We start from the raw sequence: 19,523 nt of genomic DNA on the forward strand, positions 1-19,523 counted from the left end.
GTGGGATTTGTTCTTTTTTGTGAAATTTGGATGTAATTGCCTTGGCTAAAAGTAATATATTCAAAAATGTACAGCTTAGCGTTCAAGATTCTCCGTAGTTTGGCTACCTCTGTAACCTCATTTTTCTACTATTCTTTTTTTACCTAATCCTCCTTCCAAAGTAAATTGTTTCCATTATTCACTGAACCTTACTCACCCTTGCTTGTTCATTTCCATAATTTTGGTTATATTTTTTCTTCTGCCCAAGAAATGCTCTTTTACATGTTATCTCATTGTCACAGCCTCCCTTATCTTTTAGGCACAGCTCATATCCCTCACCAAGTTGAAGTAGTTTTCCCCTTCTTTGACTACTCATGGCTCCTTATCTGTACTTCTCTTATGGCAGTTTCTGCTATTTTGAATCACATATATTTATCATTTCTGTGAGACAGTACATAACTTGAGATAGAATCTGTGTCTATGTCATCTTTTTTTTTTAAGACATCCAAAAAATTTTTATTTATTTAACATCTTTATTAGAGTATAATTGTTTCACAATGGTGTGTTACTTTCTGCTTTATAACAAAGTGAATCAGCCATACATATACATACATCCCCATATCTCCTCCCCCTTGCGTCTCCCTCCCACCCTCCCTATCCCACCCCTCTAGGTGGTCACAAGGCACAAGCTGATCTCCCTGTGCTTTGCAGCTGCTTCCCACTAGCTAGCTGTTTTACATTTGGTAGTATATATAAGTCCATGCCACTCTCTCACTTCCTCCCAGCTTACCCTTCCCCCTCCCCGTGTCCTGAAGTCCGTTCTCTGTGTGCATCTTTATTCCTGTCCTGCCCCTAGGTTCTTCGGAACCATTTTTTTTTTTTTAGGTTCCATATATATATGTTAGCATATGGTATTTGTTTTTCTCTTTCTGACTTACTTCACTTTGTATGACAGATTTTAGGTCCATCCACTTCACTACAGATAACCCAATTTCGTTTCTTTTTATGGCTGAGTAACATTCCGTTGTATATATGTGCCACATCTTCTTTATCCATTCATCTGTCGATGGACACTTAGATTGCTTCCATGTCCTGGCTATTGTACATAATGCTGCAATGAACATTGTGGTACATGACTCTTTTTGAATTATGGTTTTCTCAGGATATACGCCCAGTAGTGGGATTGCTGGGTCATATGGTAGTTCTATTTGTAGTTGTTTAAGGAACCTCCATACTGTTCTCCATAGTGGCTGTATCAATTTACATTCCCACCAACAGTGCAAGAGGGTTCCCTTTTCTCCACACCCTTTCCAGCATTTATTGTTTGTAGATTTTTTTGATGATGGTCATTCTGACCGGTGTGAGGTGATACCTCATTGTAGTTTTGATTTGCATTTCTCTAATGCTTAGTGATGTTGAGCATCCTTTCATGTGTTTGTTGGCAATCTGTATATCTTCTTTGGAGAAACGTCTATTTAGGTCTTCTGCCCATTTTTGGATTGGGTTGTTTGTTTTTTGGATATTGAGCTGCATGAGCTGCTTGTAAATTTTGGAGATTAATCCTTTGTCAGTTGCTTCATTTGCAAATATTTTTTCCCATTCTGAGGGTTGTCTTTTCGTCTTGTTTATGGTTTCCTTTGCTGTGCAAAAGCATGTAAGTTTCATTAGGTCCCATGTGTTTATTTTTGTTTTTATTTCTATAGGAGGTGGGTCAAAAAGGATCTTGCTTTTATGTCATAGTATTCTGTGATTTATGTCAAAGAGTGTTCTGCCTATGTTTTCCTCTAAGAGTTTTATAGTGTCTGGCCTTACATCTAGGTCTTTAATCCATTTTGAGTTTATTTTTGTGTATGGTGTTAGGGAGTATTCTAATTTCATTCTTTTACATGTAGCTGTCCAGTTTTCCCAGCACCACTTATTGAAGAGGCTGTCTTTTCTCCATTGTATATTCTTGACTCCTTTATCAAAAATAAGGTGACCATATATGCGTGGGTTTATCTCTGGGCTTTCTGTCCTGTTCCATTGATCTATATTTCTGTTTTTTTGCCAGTACCATACTGTCTTGATTACTATAGCTTTGTACTATAGTCTGAAGTCCGGGAACCTGATTCCTCCAGCTCCGTTTTTCTTTCTCAAGATTGCTTTGGCTATTCGGTGTCTTTTGTTTCCATACAAATTGTGAAATTTTTTGTTCTAGTTCTGTGAAAAATGCCATTGGTAGTTTGATAGGGATTGCATTGAATCTGTAGATTGCTTCAGGTTGTATAGCCATTTTCACAATGTTGATTCTTCCAGTCCAAGAACGTGGTATATCTCTCCATCTGTTGGTACCATCTTTAATTTCTTTCATCAGTGTCTTATAGTTTTCTGCATACAGGTCTTCTGTCTCTTTAGGTAGATTTATTCCTAGGTATTTTATTCTTTTTGTTGCAGTGGTAAATGGGAGTGTTTCCTTAATTTCTCTTTCAGATTTGTCATCATTAGTGTATAAGAATGCAAGAGATTTCTGTGCATTAATTTTGTATCCTGCTGCTTTACCAAATTCATTGATCAGCTCTAGTAGTTTTCTGGCAGCATCTTTAGGATTCTCTATGTATAGTATCATGTCATGTGCAAACAGTGACAGCTTTACTTTTTCTTTACCGATTTGGATTCCTTTTATTTCTTTTTCATCTCTGACTGCTGTGGCTAAAACTTCCAAAACTATGTTGAATACTAGTGGTGGGAGTGGACAGCCTCGTCTTGTTCCTGATCTTAGAGGAAATGCTTTCAGTTTTTCACCATTGAGAACGATGTTGGCTGTGGGTTTGTCATATATGGCCTTTATTATGTTGAGGTAAGTTCCCTCTATGCCTACTTTCTGGAGGGTTTTTATCATAAATGGGTGTTGAATTTTGTCAAAAGCTTTTTCTGCCTCTGTTGAGATGATCATATGGTTTACTCCTTCAGATTGTTAATATGGTGTATCACATTGATTGATTTGCATATATTGAAGAATCCTTGTACTCTTGGGATAACCTCCACTTGATTATGGTGTATGATCCTTGTAATGTGCTGTTGGATTCTGTTTGCTAGTATTTTATTGAGGATTTTTGCATCTATGTTCATCAGTGATATTGGCCTGTAATTTTCTTTCTTTGTGACATCTTTGTCTGGTTTTGGTATCAGGGTGATGATGTTGCCTTGTAGAATGAGTTTGAGAGTTTTCCTCCCTCTACTATATTTTGGAAGATTTTGAGAAGGATAGGAGTTAGCTCTTCTCTACATGTTTGATAGAATTCACCTGTGAAGCCATCTAGTCCAGGACTCTTGTTTGTTGGAAAATTTTTAATCACAGTCTCAATTTCAATGCTTGTGATTGGTCTATTTATATTTTCTATTTCTTCCTGGTTCAGCCTCGGAAGGTTGTGCTTTTCTAAGAATTTGTCCATTTCTTCCATTTTGTCCATTTTATTGGCATATAGTTGCTTGTAATCTCTCATGATCCTTTGTATTTCTGCAGTGTCAGTTGTTACTTCTCCGTTTTCATTTCTAATTCTATTGATTTGAGTCTTATCCCTTTTATTCTTGATGAGTCTGGCTAATGGTTTATCAATTTTGTTTATCTTCTCAAAGAACCAGCTTTTAGTTTTATTGATCTTTGCTATTTCCTTCATTTCTTTTTCATTTATTTCTGATCTGATCTTTTTGATTTCTTTCCTTCTTCTAACTTTGGGGGTTTTTTTGTTCTTGTTTCTCTAATTGCTTTAGATGTAAGGCTAGGTTTTTTATTTGAGATGTTTCTTGTTTCTTGAGGTAGGATTGTATTGCTATAAGCTTCCCTCTTAGAAGTGCTTTTGCTGCATCCCATAGGTTTTGGGTCGTCATGTTTTCATTGTCATTTGTTTCTAGGTATTTATTGATTTCTTCTTTGATTTCTTCAGTGATCTCTTGGTTATTAAGTAGTGTATTGTGTACCCTCCATGTGTCTATATTTTTTACAGGTTTTTTCCTGTAATTGATATCTAGTCTAATAGCATTGTGATCGGAAAAGATACTTGATACAATTTCAATTTTCTTAAATTTACCAAGGCTTGATTTGTGACCCAAGATATGATCTATCCTGGAGAATGTTCCATGAGCACTTGAGAAGAAAGTGTATTCTGTTCTTTTGGGATGGAATATCCTATAAATATCAATTAGGTCCATCTTGTTTAATGTATCATTTAACGCTTGTGTTTCCTTATTTATTTTCATCTTGGTTGATCCGTCATTGATGAAAGTTGGGTGTTAAAGTCCCCTACTATGATGGTGTTACTGTCGATTTCCCTTTTTATGGCTGTTAGCATTTGCCTTATGTATTGAGGTGCTCCTATGTTGGGTGTGTAAATATTTACAATTGTTATATCTTTATTGGATTGATCCCTTAATCATTATGTAGTGTCCTTCTTTGTCTCTTTAACAGTCTTTATTTTAAGACTTTTTTTAACCTATTCAGCCAGTCTTTTTTTATCCATTCAGCCAGTCTGTGTCTTTTGGTTGTAGCATTTAATTCATTTACATTTAAGGTAATTATCAATATGTATGTTCCTATGACCATTTTCTTAATTGTTTTGGGTTTGTTATTGTAGGTCTTTTCCTTCTCTTGTGTTTCCTGCCTAGAGAAGTTCCTTTAGCATTTGTTGTGAAGCTGGTTTGGTGGTGCTGAATTCTCTTAGCTTTTGCTTGTTGGTAAAGGTTTTAATTTCTCTGTCGAATCTGAATGAGATCCTAGCTGGGTAGAGTAATCTTGGTTGTAGGTTTTCCCCTTTCATCACTTTAAATATGTCCTGCCACTCCCTTCTGGCTTGCAGAGTTTCTGTTGAAAGATCAGCTGTTAACCTTTTGGGGATTCTGTTGTATGTTATTTGTTGTTTTTCCCTTGCTGCTTTTAATATTTTTTCTTTGTATTTAATTTCTGGTAGTTTGATTAACATGTGTCTTGGTGTGTTTCTCCTTGAATTTATCCTGTATGTGACTCTCTGTGCTTCCTGGACTTTATTGACTATTTCTTTTTCCATATTAGGGAAGTTTTCAACTATAATCTCTTCAAATATTTTCTCAGTCACTTCCTTTTTCTCTTGTTTTTTCTCAGACCCCTATAATTCGAATGTTGGTGCATTTAATGTTGTCCCAGAGGTCTCTGAGACCGTCCTCAATTCTTTTCGTTCTTTTTTCTTTATTCTGCTCTGTGGTGGTTATTTCCGCTATTTTATCTTCCAGGTCACTTATCTGTTCTTCTGCCTCAGTCATTCTGCTATTGATTCCTTCTAGAGAATTTTTAATTTCATTTATTGTGTTGTTCATCATTGTTTCTTTGCTCTTTAGTTCTTCTAGGTCCTTGTTAAACGTTTCTTGTATTTTCTCCATTCTATTTCCAAGATTTTGGATCATCTCTACTATCATTACTCTGAATTCTTTTTCAGGTAGACTGCCTATTTCCTCTTCATTTGTTTGGTCTGATGGGTTTTTACCTTGCTCCTTCATCTACTGTGTCTTTCTCTGTCTTCTCATTTTGCTTAACTTACTGTGTTTGGGTTCTCCTTTTCGCTGGCTGCAGGTTCGTAGTTCCTATTGTTTTTGGTATCTGCCCCCAGTGGCTAAGGTTGATTCAGTGGGTTGTGTAGGCTTCCTGGTGCAGGGGACTAGTGCCTGTTTTCTGGTGGATGAGGCTGGATCTTGTCTTTCTGGTGGGCAGGACAATGTCCGGTGGTGTGTTTTGGGGTGTCTGTGACCTTATTATGATTTTAGGTAGCCTGTCTGCTAATGGGTGGGGTTGTGTTCCTGTGTTGCTAGTTGCTTGGCATAGGGTGTCCAGCACTGTAGCTTGCTGGTCGTTGAGTGGAGCTGGGTCTTAGTGTTGAGATGGAGATCTCTGGGAGAGCTTTCACTGTTTGATATTACTTGGAGCTGGGAGGTTTCTGGTGGACCAATGTCCTGAACTTGGCTCTCCCACCTCAGAGGCACAGGCCTGATACCCCGCGGGAGCACCAAGACCCTGTCAGCCACATGGCTCAGAAGAAGAGGGAGAAAAAAAGAAAGAAAGAAAAAAATAAAATAAAGTTATTAAAGCAAAAAATTTAAAAATTATTAAAAATGAAAAATTAAAAAGTAATAAAAAAAAGAAAAGAAAGAGCGAAAGAAGAGAGCAACCAAACCAAAAAACAAATCTACCAATGATAACAAGCACTAAAAACTATACTTAAAAAAAAGGAAAAAACGAAAAACAGGTAGAACTTTAGAACAAATGGTAAAAGCAAAGCTATACAGACAAAATCAGACAAAGAAGCATACACATATGCACTCACAAAAAGAGAAAAAGGAAAAAAAAAATATATCTATATATTAAAAAAAAGAAGGAGAGAGCAACCAGATCAATAAACAAATCTACCAATGATAATAAACTGTAAATACTAAACTAAGGTAAACATAAAACCTGAAACAAATTAAAAGGAAACCCTAAGTCTACAGTTGCTCCCAAAGTCCTCTTCCTCAATTTTGGGATGATTTGATGTCTTCAGGTATTCCACATATGCAGCGTACATCAAGTTGGTTGTAGAGATTTAATCCGCTGCTCCTGAGGCTGCTGGGAGAAATTTCCCTTTCTCTTCTTTGTTCGCACAGCTCCTCGGGTTCAGCTTTGGATTTGGCCCTGCCTCTGCATGTAGGTCGCCTGAGGGCGTCTGTTCCCCGCTCAGACAGAACGGGGTTAAAGGAGCAGCTGATTCGGGGGCTCTGGCTCACTCAGGCCCTGGGGAGGGAGGGGTACAGAATGCGGGGCGAGCCTGCGGTGGCAGAGGCCGCCGTGATGTTGTAACAGCCTCAGGCGTGCTGTGTGTTCTCCCGGGAAAGTTGTCCCTGGATGACGGGACCCTGGCAGTGGCGGGCTGCACAGGCTTCCGGGAGGGGAGGTGTGGATAGTGACCTGTGCTTGCACACAGGCTTCTTGGTGGCTGCAGCAGGAGCCTTAGCGTCTCATGCCTGTCTCTGGTGTCTGCGCTGGTAGCCGCGGCTCGCGCCCGTCTCTGGAGCTCTTTTAGGCGGTGCTCTGAATCCCGTCTCCTCGCGCACCACGAAACAATGGTCTCTTGCCTCTTCGGCAGTTCCAGACTTTTTCCCGGACTCCCTCCCGGCTAGCTGTGGCGCACTAGCCCCCTTCAGGCTGTGTTCCTGCAGCCAACCCCAGTCCTCTCCTTGGGATCTGACCGCCGAAGCCAGAGCCTCAGCTCTCAGCCCCCGCCCGCCCCGGCGGGTGAGCAGACAAGCCTTTCAGGCTGGTGAGTGCTGGTCGGCACCGATCCTCTGTGCGGGAATCTCTCCGCTTTGCCTTCTGCAGCCCTGTTGCTGTGCTCTCCTCCGTGGCTCTGAAGCTTCCCTTCTGCCACCCCTATCTCCGCCAGTGAAGGGGCTTCCTAGTGTGTGGAAACTTTTCCTCCTTCACAGGTCCCTCCCAGAGGTGCAGGTCCTGTCCCTATTCTTTTGTCTCTGTTTTTTCTTTTTTCTTTTGCCCTGCCCAGGTATGTGGGCAGTTTCTTGCCTTTTGGGAAGTCTGAGGTCTCCTGCCAGTGTTCAGTAGGTGTTCTGTAGGAGTTGTTCCACATGTAGATGTATTTCTGATGTATTTGTAGGGAGGAAGGTGATCTCCACATCTTACTCCTCCACCATGTTGAAGGTCTCCTTCAGTGTCTTTTTCATTCCCCCTCCTTGCAACTTCTGTGTCATCTTTATATCCTCCACATTGCTGATCATTTAATTGGTACTCAGTAAATAATTATTAACTGAATAATTAAATGTTCTGTAATAAATATCTTCGCTTCCTTAGTAATGGACTGGTTGATTTAATCAGATTAATTCATAGCTAATATTAGCTCTCTGTAGAATCAGGTTCTGCAGATACAGCTTTATATTTAAACATGACCATAGATACGTTTAAATTTACTACAGGAAATGCTGTGTGCTTACTTTTAACCTCTTCCCTCAAACCTCCCTTTCTGATTAAATTATTTAGAATATCACTCTAGAAAGTTTTTTACCTGTATTGGACTAGACATGTTGTTGGTATTTCCTGACCTACCTCCTAAGATATTTAGAAAAACTAAGAGGAAGGATGGAACTAAATGTTACTGAGAGGGACTGCCTTTTGGCAGATAACTGTTGCCATGAGAATCCTGGGTCTTATCCCAACCTGCCTCATAGTGTGACTAACAAGAAATTGTCTTTGTAAGAGTCATATGCTGAGCTATACTGGACACTGACTCCAGGGGAACTTGAACTTTGAAGGGAGATTGTGAGGAAGAGGCTAATAATGCTGTGAAAAACTTTCTGGGCTAGTGTAGGAAAGCTGGACCCATCTATGATGGTCTTTGTTCATTTTAGTATATTCAGTCAGTGGGACTGTTTCATCAAGGAAAGAGAACCCAAGTGTTTTGCTCCTTCTGGAAAGAACCAACAGGGACATAAAAACTAGAATTACTACTTATTTTTGTTTTTTAAAAAAAATGTCCACTTCTTTCTGGCCTTTTTGGATTTAGCTTTTCCCTGTAGAGGGCTATAAAATTAGTTCTTGAGGCTGAGCGTTGCTGGTAGTTAAATGGCCATCTCTGCACAGTAGACTATATACATTTGGGATTAACTGAAGGAATTTCACTCTCTCATCAACAGTGTTCCAGTGAGTGCATTTTGTTGGAGTATGAACGGGAGCAGAAGCCTGCAGGAAGCAGCTGCTCGGACAAGGAGTGACAGAACACTTAAAACTCCTTTGATATCTTTAATAAGAGGATTCTAAGGAAGCCCAGTCCCCCAAACAGAGAGACTTCCTGGTTCAGACTGGCAGAGGCTATGGCCTGACAGGTTGCTATCTCCACCTCAGGCTGTTCCTCAGCAGTTATGTGAGAGATGCTAGACAGGTCCACAGTGATCTGCTAATATCTAGGAGTGCAGTGTTGTTTTATTGATGATAGTGTTTTCTTTCTGCCTTGTTTTGTAGACTGGTGAAAAGAATGGATTTTACAGAGGCTTACTCTGACACATGCTCCACGGTTGGACTTGCTGCCAGGGAAGGCAATGTTAAAGTCTTAAGAAAACTGCTCAAAAACGGACGTAGTGTTGATGTTGCTGATAACAGGGGATGGATGCCAATTCATGAAGCAGCTTATCACAACTCTCTAGAATGTTTGCAGATGTTAATTCGTGCAGGTAAAGTAAATTCGGGGTGTGGGAGGCTGGGCTTGCAAGCTGGATTAATAAAAGAAAAAAAATGGTAATACATGACTTATTAACAGTAGTATTTGTTTACCTTTGTATAACCATACAATAACTGCTTCTGTGTTATTAAGAATGATAAGATTGCCTACCTTGAATTATATAAGTATGGTGTTTCAGCTGGACATTTAGAAATGTTGTCCTTTATATGGAAGTGCTTACGCCTGGCCGATTTTTATTGCTAAGCTAGGTGATGTGGCAGAAGTAGTCTGCTGTTTTAATTTAAGCATTTGGTACTTACTGGTCATGTTTATTTTTTATTCCTTCTCCAAAGAAAAAGAACAGTGCTGCCGAAATTGAGGGTATGAGTGTTTTCCTTGAATTAGTCTTTTTTTTTTTTTTTAATACTTTTTTCAGTTTCCTGAATTTGGGGACTCTTTCCAATTAGTTTGATTTTGTACTTGCTGAGGACACAGAAGAGAACAGGACAGACAAGGTCCCTGCCGTAGTGTTTTTATTCCCTTTGGGGGTAGGGGTGGGAACAGACAATAAATACCTAAACAGTTAAACAAGGTAATTTCAAAAGGTAAAAGTGTTGTGGAAAAAATAGAACAGAGTAATGGGACAGAGAGTAATCATGCACATCTCTTTCCAGCTCTGTATTTGGTTGACTTCATGTTCGTAGGTTGAGATCAGCCATGTGGGAGTAGTTACACCACAGAAATCAGCCAGTGTTACAAACCAATTCTATAAACTTTTTTTTTTTCTTTTTTCACTCCCTCAGAGCCAGTTACACAGCCAGCACACAACTGAGTGAGGGGCTCAGTAAATGAGACTAAATGAGACAGTGTGACACTCAGGAAGCAGGGTGTGGGAAGAGAATTAATGGTGATTGAGCACTGCTTTGTAGCAGTCATTGTACTAGATGCTTGATTTACATTATTTATCTAAATATGCAAAACTGCTATTGAGAACATGTTATCCCCATTTTATTGTTGAAAAGACCAAGGCTCAGAGAAGTTGACTCGTCAAAAGTTATGTAATAAACCAGGATATTTGATTTGAACCCATTTCTCTCTGACTCTAAAGCCCATGTTTTTCCACTATAGTATGCTTCCAGCGTTTAATCAAAGTAAACATTTTTAACATTCAGTTAATTTAAACTGAGTTTGAATATAACATTCCATGTTATGACACTCAGTGTACCATTTGCATTTCATTAATCATGGACATTCACATTCTTCTCCCCTGTGTACTTACCATCACCAGTCACTCAGAAGGTAGACTTTTGGGACCATAGCTCATCAAAATTACTAACTTATTACTTCATGGATGGGAAAGAAAGTAATCCTCACAATGTTTTTGGTGTGGCTTTTTGTTTGTTTTGTTTTAAGGGATGAGAGGTGACAAGGCTAAATTCTCCAAATCATAATACAGGAAGTTTATCATGAATGCTTTTTAAATCACGTGTTCTAGAGTCTATGATAGTTGAATGTTTAAAGATATTGGAAAAATAGAGTTTATGCCTCAAATGTAAAAATACATGTTTTCAGAATTTGTTTGAAGTTAATTCTATAGCTTGAATTCCCAAACTATCTCTCGTGACAAAGGCATGAATTTTTTGTTGTTGTTATAAATTTATTTTATTTATTTATTTTTGGCTGTGTTGGGTCTTCGTTGCTGCGTGCGGGCTTTCTCTAGTTGCGGCGAGTGGGTGCTACTCTTCATCGCAGCGCGTGGGCTTCTCATTGCGGTGGTTTCTGTTGTTGGGGAGCACGGTCTCTAGGCGCTCGGGCTTCAGTAGCTGTGGCACACGGGCTTAGTTGCTCCCTGGCGTGTGGGATCTTCCCGGACCAGGGCTCGAACCCGTGTCCCCTGCATTGGCAGGCAGATTCTTAACCACTGCGCCACCAGGGAAGTCCCCAAAGGCATGAATTTGAATATTTGTTTCTAGTCAAAAAGTTCATTCCAGATATACTGTTATCTCTTCCCACATCAGTTTTATGTTATAATTTTTTTTCCTTTTAGCTACTGAATAAAATTAGGCAGGCTTTTGACTTAATGTGTTTGAACTGGCTATTTAAGTCATCTATGTTTTCTTTTAGAAATTAAAAGTATCACCTTCATTGTTAATGACTATTCTTTTTTAGACTTGATGTTTTTGGAGGGTAAGTCACTCATAGTTAACTATGTGAATAGTTGATATAAATGGTCAAATAAAAATTTCTCACGATTTGTATTAGAGTTCACTATTATGAAATAAATGTTGGATAAATCTAATTTATGTGCAGTACATACACAAGGATTAGGGTAGGGGTAGGGAGATAGGAAATAGGGTTTGCAGAGGGTAGGAAGCAGCTATATGACTTATTCTAGGAGGTGGTGACATTTTTGGTCTCAGTTTTCCATGAGTTTGGTTGTTCTGTGTAGTTGGAATGAATGTCCAAAATTCTGTCAGATTTGGTTACTTGATTCACTAGAAAAATCAAACTAAAATGAAGCAAAAGGGCTATATAGCCTATTGGTCACTTTCAAAAATGTTTTCTATATTCCCCTGGCTCATCCCTTCTTTTGTAAATTAAAGTCCATACTTTATTCAGATCCACTGTCTTTTAAAAAAGATTATAATTTAAACTTTTCTGGTTGATTCAAGTTCATAAACATTTACCAGTGAGGAATGGTAGCTGACTACTTTGTAAAATGTCTAGCTAGCATACAGCTTCATGTAAGGAGGTATTTTAAAGTGATGGTGACGTACAAACATTTCTAGTCTTGAAGAGTGAAGTGAGGTCTCTTCTGCTTAATGATGACAGTAGCATCTTCATATCCGTAACCAGTTAACTTGTTATTATGGGTTAATCTTAAAAGTTTTGAAAAAAAGTTTGACATTTCTGTCATTCTTTATACTTGCTATACTTGTGTTTTATATGATTCATAATTCTCTTGTCCCTTGTGGCTCAGCTGGTATACATAAAATTGTCTTTTATTATATAATTTCTGCCTCCTTAAACTTCATCTAATATTAGTTAACTGCCAGAGATTCCTGAACCATACTTTTTATTAGTATACTGAAGTATGAAGGTGCTCAGGCCTAGACAAAAAGGATGGAAGAGTCTTAGAAGGTTAGGAAGGCTTTGCTTTACTGTCTTCATTTTAGATCCAGAATCTAGCCTAGAAGTCATACATGGCCTTTTCATTCAAGTTGGAGAAGAACGCTGAAGTATGGATTACTTAGAAATTTAATATGCATATATATATATATATATATATATATATATATATTTCACTTTAGCTTTCTGTATAAAGTATTAGCACAAATAACAAATTTGCTTGTCTTCTGTATTGGCAGTTTGGTGTAATAGGTACTGAGATTTCATGAAGTTTATTATCTTAAAGAACAATAATGATCTTCAGTGACAGTTAATCATGCCGTTCTATATTAAACCATTTGCTGACGAAAGGTCACTTAAACTCTTGTAATTAATTATAACATACTGTGAACAAGTACTTTTATGTGGCCAATATATGATCTAATAATTCATAGTACTTTTTATTAGTTCATGTTAAGAAAATATTACACTGTTACACTGGGCATGTTAACAGATATTGGAAATCCTTAGATAAATAAGGCAGTGTAGCATAGTGTTTGAGTTGTGTTCAGATGGACCACGTTATTTTACTTATTCTAACTTTAGCACATGGTTTAATAGTAAGTCTAGCTTCCCCCCAATATTTTTCTTCTTTTATTTTTCTAAATTCTTTGTTATTCTTACCTGCCCTCCCTAACCCCTATCAACTTGAGTCACTTCACAAGTATAAAACCAATCAATGAACTAACACCCAGCTCTGTTGACATTTTGATTAGAATTATAATAAATTTATTATTATTTTGGGAAGAATCAGCTTCTTTATAATGTTGAAATTTTCTATTTGGGAGCTATTTACATATCTGTATCTATATATATCTGTGTGTTCCTAGTTTTTCATGTCTTAACCTTATAGTTTTGTGGATATCTGAATATATGTCAGTTTCTGACTAATCTGGGAACACTGTTTTTGTGATAGGAACTTTTAAAATATAACTACCCTATCTTGCCATTTAGTTGTGTATCCTGTAAAGTTGGAGGCTGTTTATTTATGCTTACAAGCTGTTAATTGAGTATTATTATGGCTTAGACTGACAGTTTCAGCAGTTATGATCACAGGAATTACTTAAAACAGATGATTATTGTAGTCAGGAGCATTAGTTTTAATTCTGGTATTTCAAGAAAATATTATTTAAAGCTTTTTTTACTTGTTTATTTTTTGTTTTTGTTTATCAGTGCTCTTAGAAATGCCTCCCCCATTCAACCCACCATTCTATTGTGGGTTTAGAATTTTATTGTTTTGGAGGCAAAGGTAAGAAAGTCACTTAATATTATCTTTTGCTGTGGACTTACAAAAAATTTAATGTGGACATTGTTTACATAATTTGAATGTTACCAAAACTTTGAGATTTTCATAACAAACCCCAGAAAACTTAAGTCAACTCATAAGTTCCTTATAAATTGTATGCCATTGTTCAGTTTCTTTGGAGTGCATTTTATTATTTTAGAAATGTAGGCTTCATTAATGATTAGAATGTAGTTTTAGGTTAGAAAAGGAGTATTTTAAATACCTTCATCTTACTAGTTGAGTACAAGGAAGTAATGCTACAGGTGAGACCATTTTCCTTATGGAAATTTAGAAATAAATGAATCAAATTTATTAATATTTCAGTAAATCTTGGATCTTGCTTTTGTGTTATTACTTTTCAATTCCTGCCACTCTCCTTCCCCCACTTACCAAAAATTAGAGAAGAGAAAATGAGTGTGTGGGCAGAATTTGTGTTAAGACTACTGGGAAGCTGTTTATACTGTGACCCTTGTAGAACTTTTTCTTGATTTTCTAGAGAGTTTTAAACTATGAGACCTCCCATTTATAATTATCTTTTAATATTTTATTAAATTCTTCTTGGAATCTTTGCTTTTTAATCCCAAGAAATAGAAGTGATACCTTCTAATTGATAGTTTTTTATTCTTTCATAGATTCATCTAAAAACTACATTAAGACAAAGACTTTTGAGGGCTTCTGTGCATTACATCTTGCTGCAAGTCAAGGACATTGGAAGATCATACAGATTCTTTTAGAAGCTGGGGCAGATCCTAATGCCACTACTTTAGAGGAAACCACACCACTGTTTTTAGGTGAAGTATATTATTTGTGGTACAGATATAATTTTTTATTTTTTACTTTTATTTTTTGCTAAAGAAACTAAGCTTAATTTTTCCTAAAGCTGTTGTATTTATAGTGTGTTCTCTGGCAAATATTATACTGTCACTTCTTTGATTTTGAAACCAAAAAGGTATTTTTAAAGGTTCTTCTTTGTTTTCTACCCTTGGGTGATAGCATCTGGGAATATCTTTTAAATGTTTACTTAAAGTTGTAAAACCTGTTCTGAATTGTAGTCATTATCATTGTTCTCAATGTTGTTCTGAAGACCAGGGAGAGTTTACATTGTAACAGTAGTTACAAGGTTACCTGTGAATGTTTTATGTTTGCTTTTGCTTTTGCTTTTTCTTAGCATTAAGAAATTAAGAATGTTTTATGGAAGAAATCATGAGCTAAACCTTTAACGCCAGTTAATTTTTTGCCTATATGGATCACTATTCAGACTTCTTCAGTTATGGTCTGTTTTTTAATTCATTAAGAACAAAGGCCAGGGACTTCCCTGGTGGTCCAGTGGGTAAGACTCTGTGCTCCCAGTGCAGGGGGCCTGGGTTCGATTACTGGTTGGGGAACTAGATCCTGCATGCTGCAGGTAAGAAGTCCGCATGCTGTAACTAAGAGTTCACGTGCTGCAACTAAGAAGTCCTCATGCCGCAACTAAGAGTCCGCATTCTGCAACTAAGACCCGGCGTAGCCAAAATAAATAAATAAATAAATAATAAACAAACAATAAATACTAAAAAAAAAAAAAAAAAAGGCCAAATTCTGAAGGGCTACTTCTAATACCTGTCTTTTTTGCTTCTCTCCCTCCCTTTCATCCTGTTTGTCTTCAGGGACATTGTGGCCCATAAAGTTTAGTGGAACATGAGAAAATTAAGAGAATAAAACATTTGTACAGAATCAGTGTATTTGGATTATAGTTTTGGTCCTGCCACATGTAATTCATATGTTCATTTATTTACTGTATGCTTCAGTTTCCTCACTTATAACATGAGAGTAATAGTACCTACCTAGTCTTTATTGGGCTGAGAATAAAATGAGAGATCTATGAAAATAATTTTTTCCTTGTAAATTTAAAAATATATACTCTTAAAGTTTATGTACAGTAGAATTCATTCTTTTTAGTATACAGTTTTATGAGTTTTGATGTATGCATAAAAATGTGTAATGACAATGACAGTCAAGACACAGAACAGTTCCATCACCTTGCAGAATTCCATCATGCTGCCTATTTTTAATCAACCTTTTCCCCCTACTTCACCCCTGACAACCACTGATCTGTTTTCTGTTTTCATCCGTGTAGTTTGTTTTTTTCTTTTTTGGCTGTGCCATGCAGCTTGTGGGATCTCAGTTCCTTGACCAGGGATTGAACCTGGGCCACGGCAGTGGAAGCCCAGAATCCTAGGCCACCAGGGAACTCCCCTGTAGTTTGTTTTACAGAATGTCATAAATATATATGAAATAATACAACATGTAACCTTTGAGACTGACTTCTTTCACTTAGCATAATGCTTTTGAGATTCATACATGTTGTTGCATGTATCAGTAATTCATTCCTTTCTTGCTAAGTAGTATTCCATTGTATGAGTGCACCACAATTTATCTATTTACTAGTTGATAGACATCTGAGTTTTCAGTGTTTGGTGATTATGAACAAATTGCCACAAACTTTTGCACACAGGTTTTGTTTGAATATAAGTTTTCATTTCTCTTGAATTAATATTTAGGATTGTTGGTTCGTGTGGTAAGTGTATGTTTAATTTTGGAAAACAATTTGGAAGTTTCTTATATAGTGACTCTCCCATTTTTCATCCCTTCCAGTGATGTTTGAGAGTTTCAGTTGTCACGCATCCTCACCATGTCACTTGGTATTGACAAATTTTTCTTTTTTTCTTTTTTTACATTTTAGTCATTTTAATAGGGATTTAGTGGTATCTCGTTGTGATTTTAATTTGTATTTTTCCTGATTGCTAATGATGTTGAACATCTTTTCATATGATTATTTGCCGTCTTTCCTTTTTTTTCTGTTCTTAGACAAGTGTGTTTTGTTTTGAAATAATTTCAGACTTATGGAAATAACAGTACAAAGGATTCTTGTGTACCTTTCACCCAAAGTTTGTTCTTTTGCCCTGCTCAGTGTATCGTTTTTTTCTCCCTATATATTTATCCATGTATTATTTTTTTGGAACCCTTTGAGATTAAATTGTAGACATAAAGCTTCTTTACCCATAAATACTTCCGTGTGAACTTCCTAGAAGCAATGAAATTCTTTTATGTAACTGCCATAAAATAATCAAAATCAGGAAGTTAACACTGATACAGTACTGTTGTTTAATCTACATTTTACTCAGGTTTGCCAGTTGCTCCACTAATGTCCTTTTTAGCAAATAAAAAAAATTTTTTTTTAATTGGTTCAAGATCAGTCCAGGATTATTTATTATATTTAGATGTTATGTCTCTTTAGCCTCCCGTAATTTGGAACGGTTTTTCAGTCTTTATCTGTTATGATTTTAGCATTTTTGAAGAGTTCAGGCCATTTATTTTGTAGAATGTCTTTCAATTTGGGTTTGTCTGATGTTTTTTCTTGATAAAGTACAGGTTATACATTTCTCCAGGAATACCACAGAAGTGAAATGGTATCTTGGTGCATCTTATCAGGAAGAAAATGATCCATTACTGGTGATATTAATTTATAAAAGTGTTTTAAATATGTGATATATACTATTATGAAGATGTTTCATGGAAGCCTTGCTGTAATATGGTTTGAGTTTCCTAGAGGGGAGATTACTTTTTATGTAAAGTTTGTTTTTTTTTTAACCACATCCACATTTACCCATTTCGGATATTCTGTACAACTACATAGTAAGCTTAAGCTTTCATTGAAGCCGTGCTAAGTTCAATCTCTATTCTAGTTGTTATCTTCAAGGAATCTAACATAGAGGCGTGAACAAAAGGAATTAAGTCCTGTAAAAGAGTTAGAAATAACGTGTTCAGGGTATTAAAAAAGGGAAAAATAAGTCACCCTGGGATGACAGAGGAAGATATCATGTGCAGAGTACTGTATTAATAGTAACAGCAACATTTATTAAGCAGAGAATGTGTACCAAACCCTGTGTCAGATGTTTTACATGAATTACCTTGTTTAATTTTCGCCATGATTCTATGACATATGTACTATTATTATTTCTACTATCACAGATGAGGAAGTGTGAAAACATTGTATTTAGGATCAGAAGTTCTGTATTTAAGTTTTGATCTTGCTAACTGTCTGTGTATTGGTTAGAATAGCATTTCCTGAATTGATTCAGTGAGCTATTAATAGATGTTCATTGACAGAAGTATTCCTGATCAACATATGTTTGGGAAATGCTATGTTCTATATTCCCCAGTGTAGAAAAACAAAAATTAGTAGCCATGTAGCTTTATGTGTCCACCTAGTCTGCAGTATCCTCTGTACTCTATGTTATCCTGTTTTAGTATTTTCATAGTTCTTGTCACTGGCTGCAATTATTTTATTTGTTTGCTACTTTGTTTATTGACTCCTCTCACTAGAAAGAATGTTCCACGAGAGCAGGGATTTTATTTATCTTGTTCACTGTTGTAACTCCCAAACTCAGATCAGTGCCTGGTATATGGTAGGCATGCAGTAAGTTATTTGTTGAATGAAAGAATGAAGGTCTTTGAAATAACTTCTTATAAAACATCACTTGTTTTAACTTTAATCCAGCATTTTGAAATGTATTTGACCTTAATATTATTTTTATTTGTGGAACACTTAGGGGGAATATCTCAAAAAACATTAATATTCCATAGGACTATTTGAGAAATGCTAGCTTGATCACTTAGTTTACAGTTTCAAAATATAATAGTTTCATTTACTGAATTCAGCATCGTGCTTACTTATTATATAAGTATTTGGAGAAAATTAGAGATGCAGAGTTTTTAGTGATTTATATTTCAGGATATACTTGCTGTTTTTTATGTTAATGAAGGAAGAGTTGCCAGGATAATTCACACCAGTGAAAAACTTTAAATCACTTATTTTTAGTAATAGGATTTATTTAGTTTCTTTGGTGGCAAACTACCATCCTAATTATGTTTTGTATTGGCTAATACAAAAAATATTTTGACTCAAGCAGAGAGTTTAAGCCCAAGGATATATAGTACATAGAGTACTTCTGCATGCTCAAGTACTGCATCAATTGTATTAGGTCCTTGTTTGGAAGTAGAGTTTTTTTTTTTTAAATTAATTTATTTATTTTTGGCTGTGTTGGGTCTTCGTTTCTGTGCGAGGGCTTTCTCTAGTTGCGGCGAGCGGGGGCCACTCTTCATCGCGGTGCGCGGGCCTCTCACTGTCGCGGCCTCTCTTGTTGAGGAGCACAAGCTCCAGACGCGCAGGCTCAGTAGTTGTGGCTCACGGGCCTAGTTGCTCCGCGGCATGTGGGATCTTCCCAGACCAGGGCTCGAATCCGTGTCCCCTGCATTGGCAGGCAGATTCTCAACCACTGTGCCACCAGGGAAGCCCGTAAGTAGAGTATTTTTAAAAAAGGAAGAGAGAAGGAAAAGTACAGCCTGAGCTTTTGCAAAAACATAGTGACAAAGAATGGATATGTGACTCTTCGGTTAGGTGTTTGTTTAGTTAGGTGTTCTGGGCTCTAGTGTCTGCTCTGACCCATAAATAATATGACAGACTTCAGCAATGTGCTTTACGTACCTGTATCTTTCTCCCTCTTTTAAATAACCATAGTGATCTGTGTTTCCATCTATAATGGAAGAGTTTTTTTTATTAAAACAAAATCTAGAACACTTCAAGGTTTGCACCAAGCTATAGATGATAATCTCTAGGTAAGGAAGAGAGGTTGGACCAACTGGACTTAAAGTGAGAAAGGGGGACTGCCTGTCTAGTATAGCTTCCTTCCCCATCTGTAGCTTTATCTTCCAAAACTGTTCATTGCTGAAACTTTGGAGTATGTTACCCCTCCCCCCAAGGGAAGCTATATTCCCTTGCATGTTGTAGTACCTATCCTGTGGCCCAGTTAACACCTAAACTGGGAGATCAAGTCATAGAAAATGAATAC

General features: G+C 36.9%; 1 protein-coding gene across 4 annotated transcripts in view; it reads left to right on the top strand.

Moving 5' to 3' along the window:
- Positions 1 to 19,523, top strand: part of ASB3 (ankyrin repeat and SOCS box containing 3) — a 91,983-nt gene that overhangs the window by 23,939 nt on the left and 48,521 nt on the right. For all 4 annotated transcript variants that reach the window (XM_082426280.1, XM_082426282.1, XM_082426283.1 and 1 more), the window contains exons 2-3: positions 8,984 to 9,192; positions 14,265 to 14,423. In XM_082426280.1, coding sequence (XP_082282406.1) covers positions 8,997 to 9,192; positions 14,265 to 14,423 — 355 coding nt within the window. In that variant the 5' untranslated portion in view covers positions 8,984 to 8,996. The remainder of the gene's footprint in view (positions 1 to 8,983; positions 9,193 to 14,264; positions 14,424 to 19,523) is intronic.

This window comes from Balaenoptera physalus (genome assembly GCF_965194825.1).
Source record: "Balaenoptera physalus genome assembly, chromosome: 15".
In the NCBI taxonomy this organism is placed as follows: Eukaryota; Metazoa; Chordata; class Mammalia; order Artiodactyla; family Balaenopteridae; genus Balaenoptera; species Balaenoptera physalus.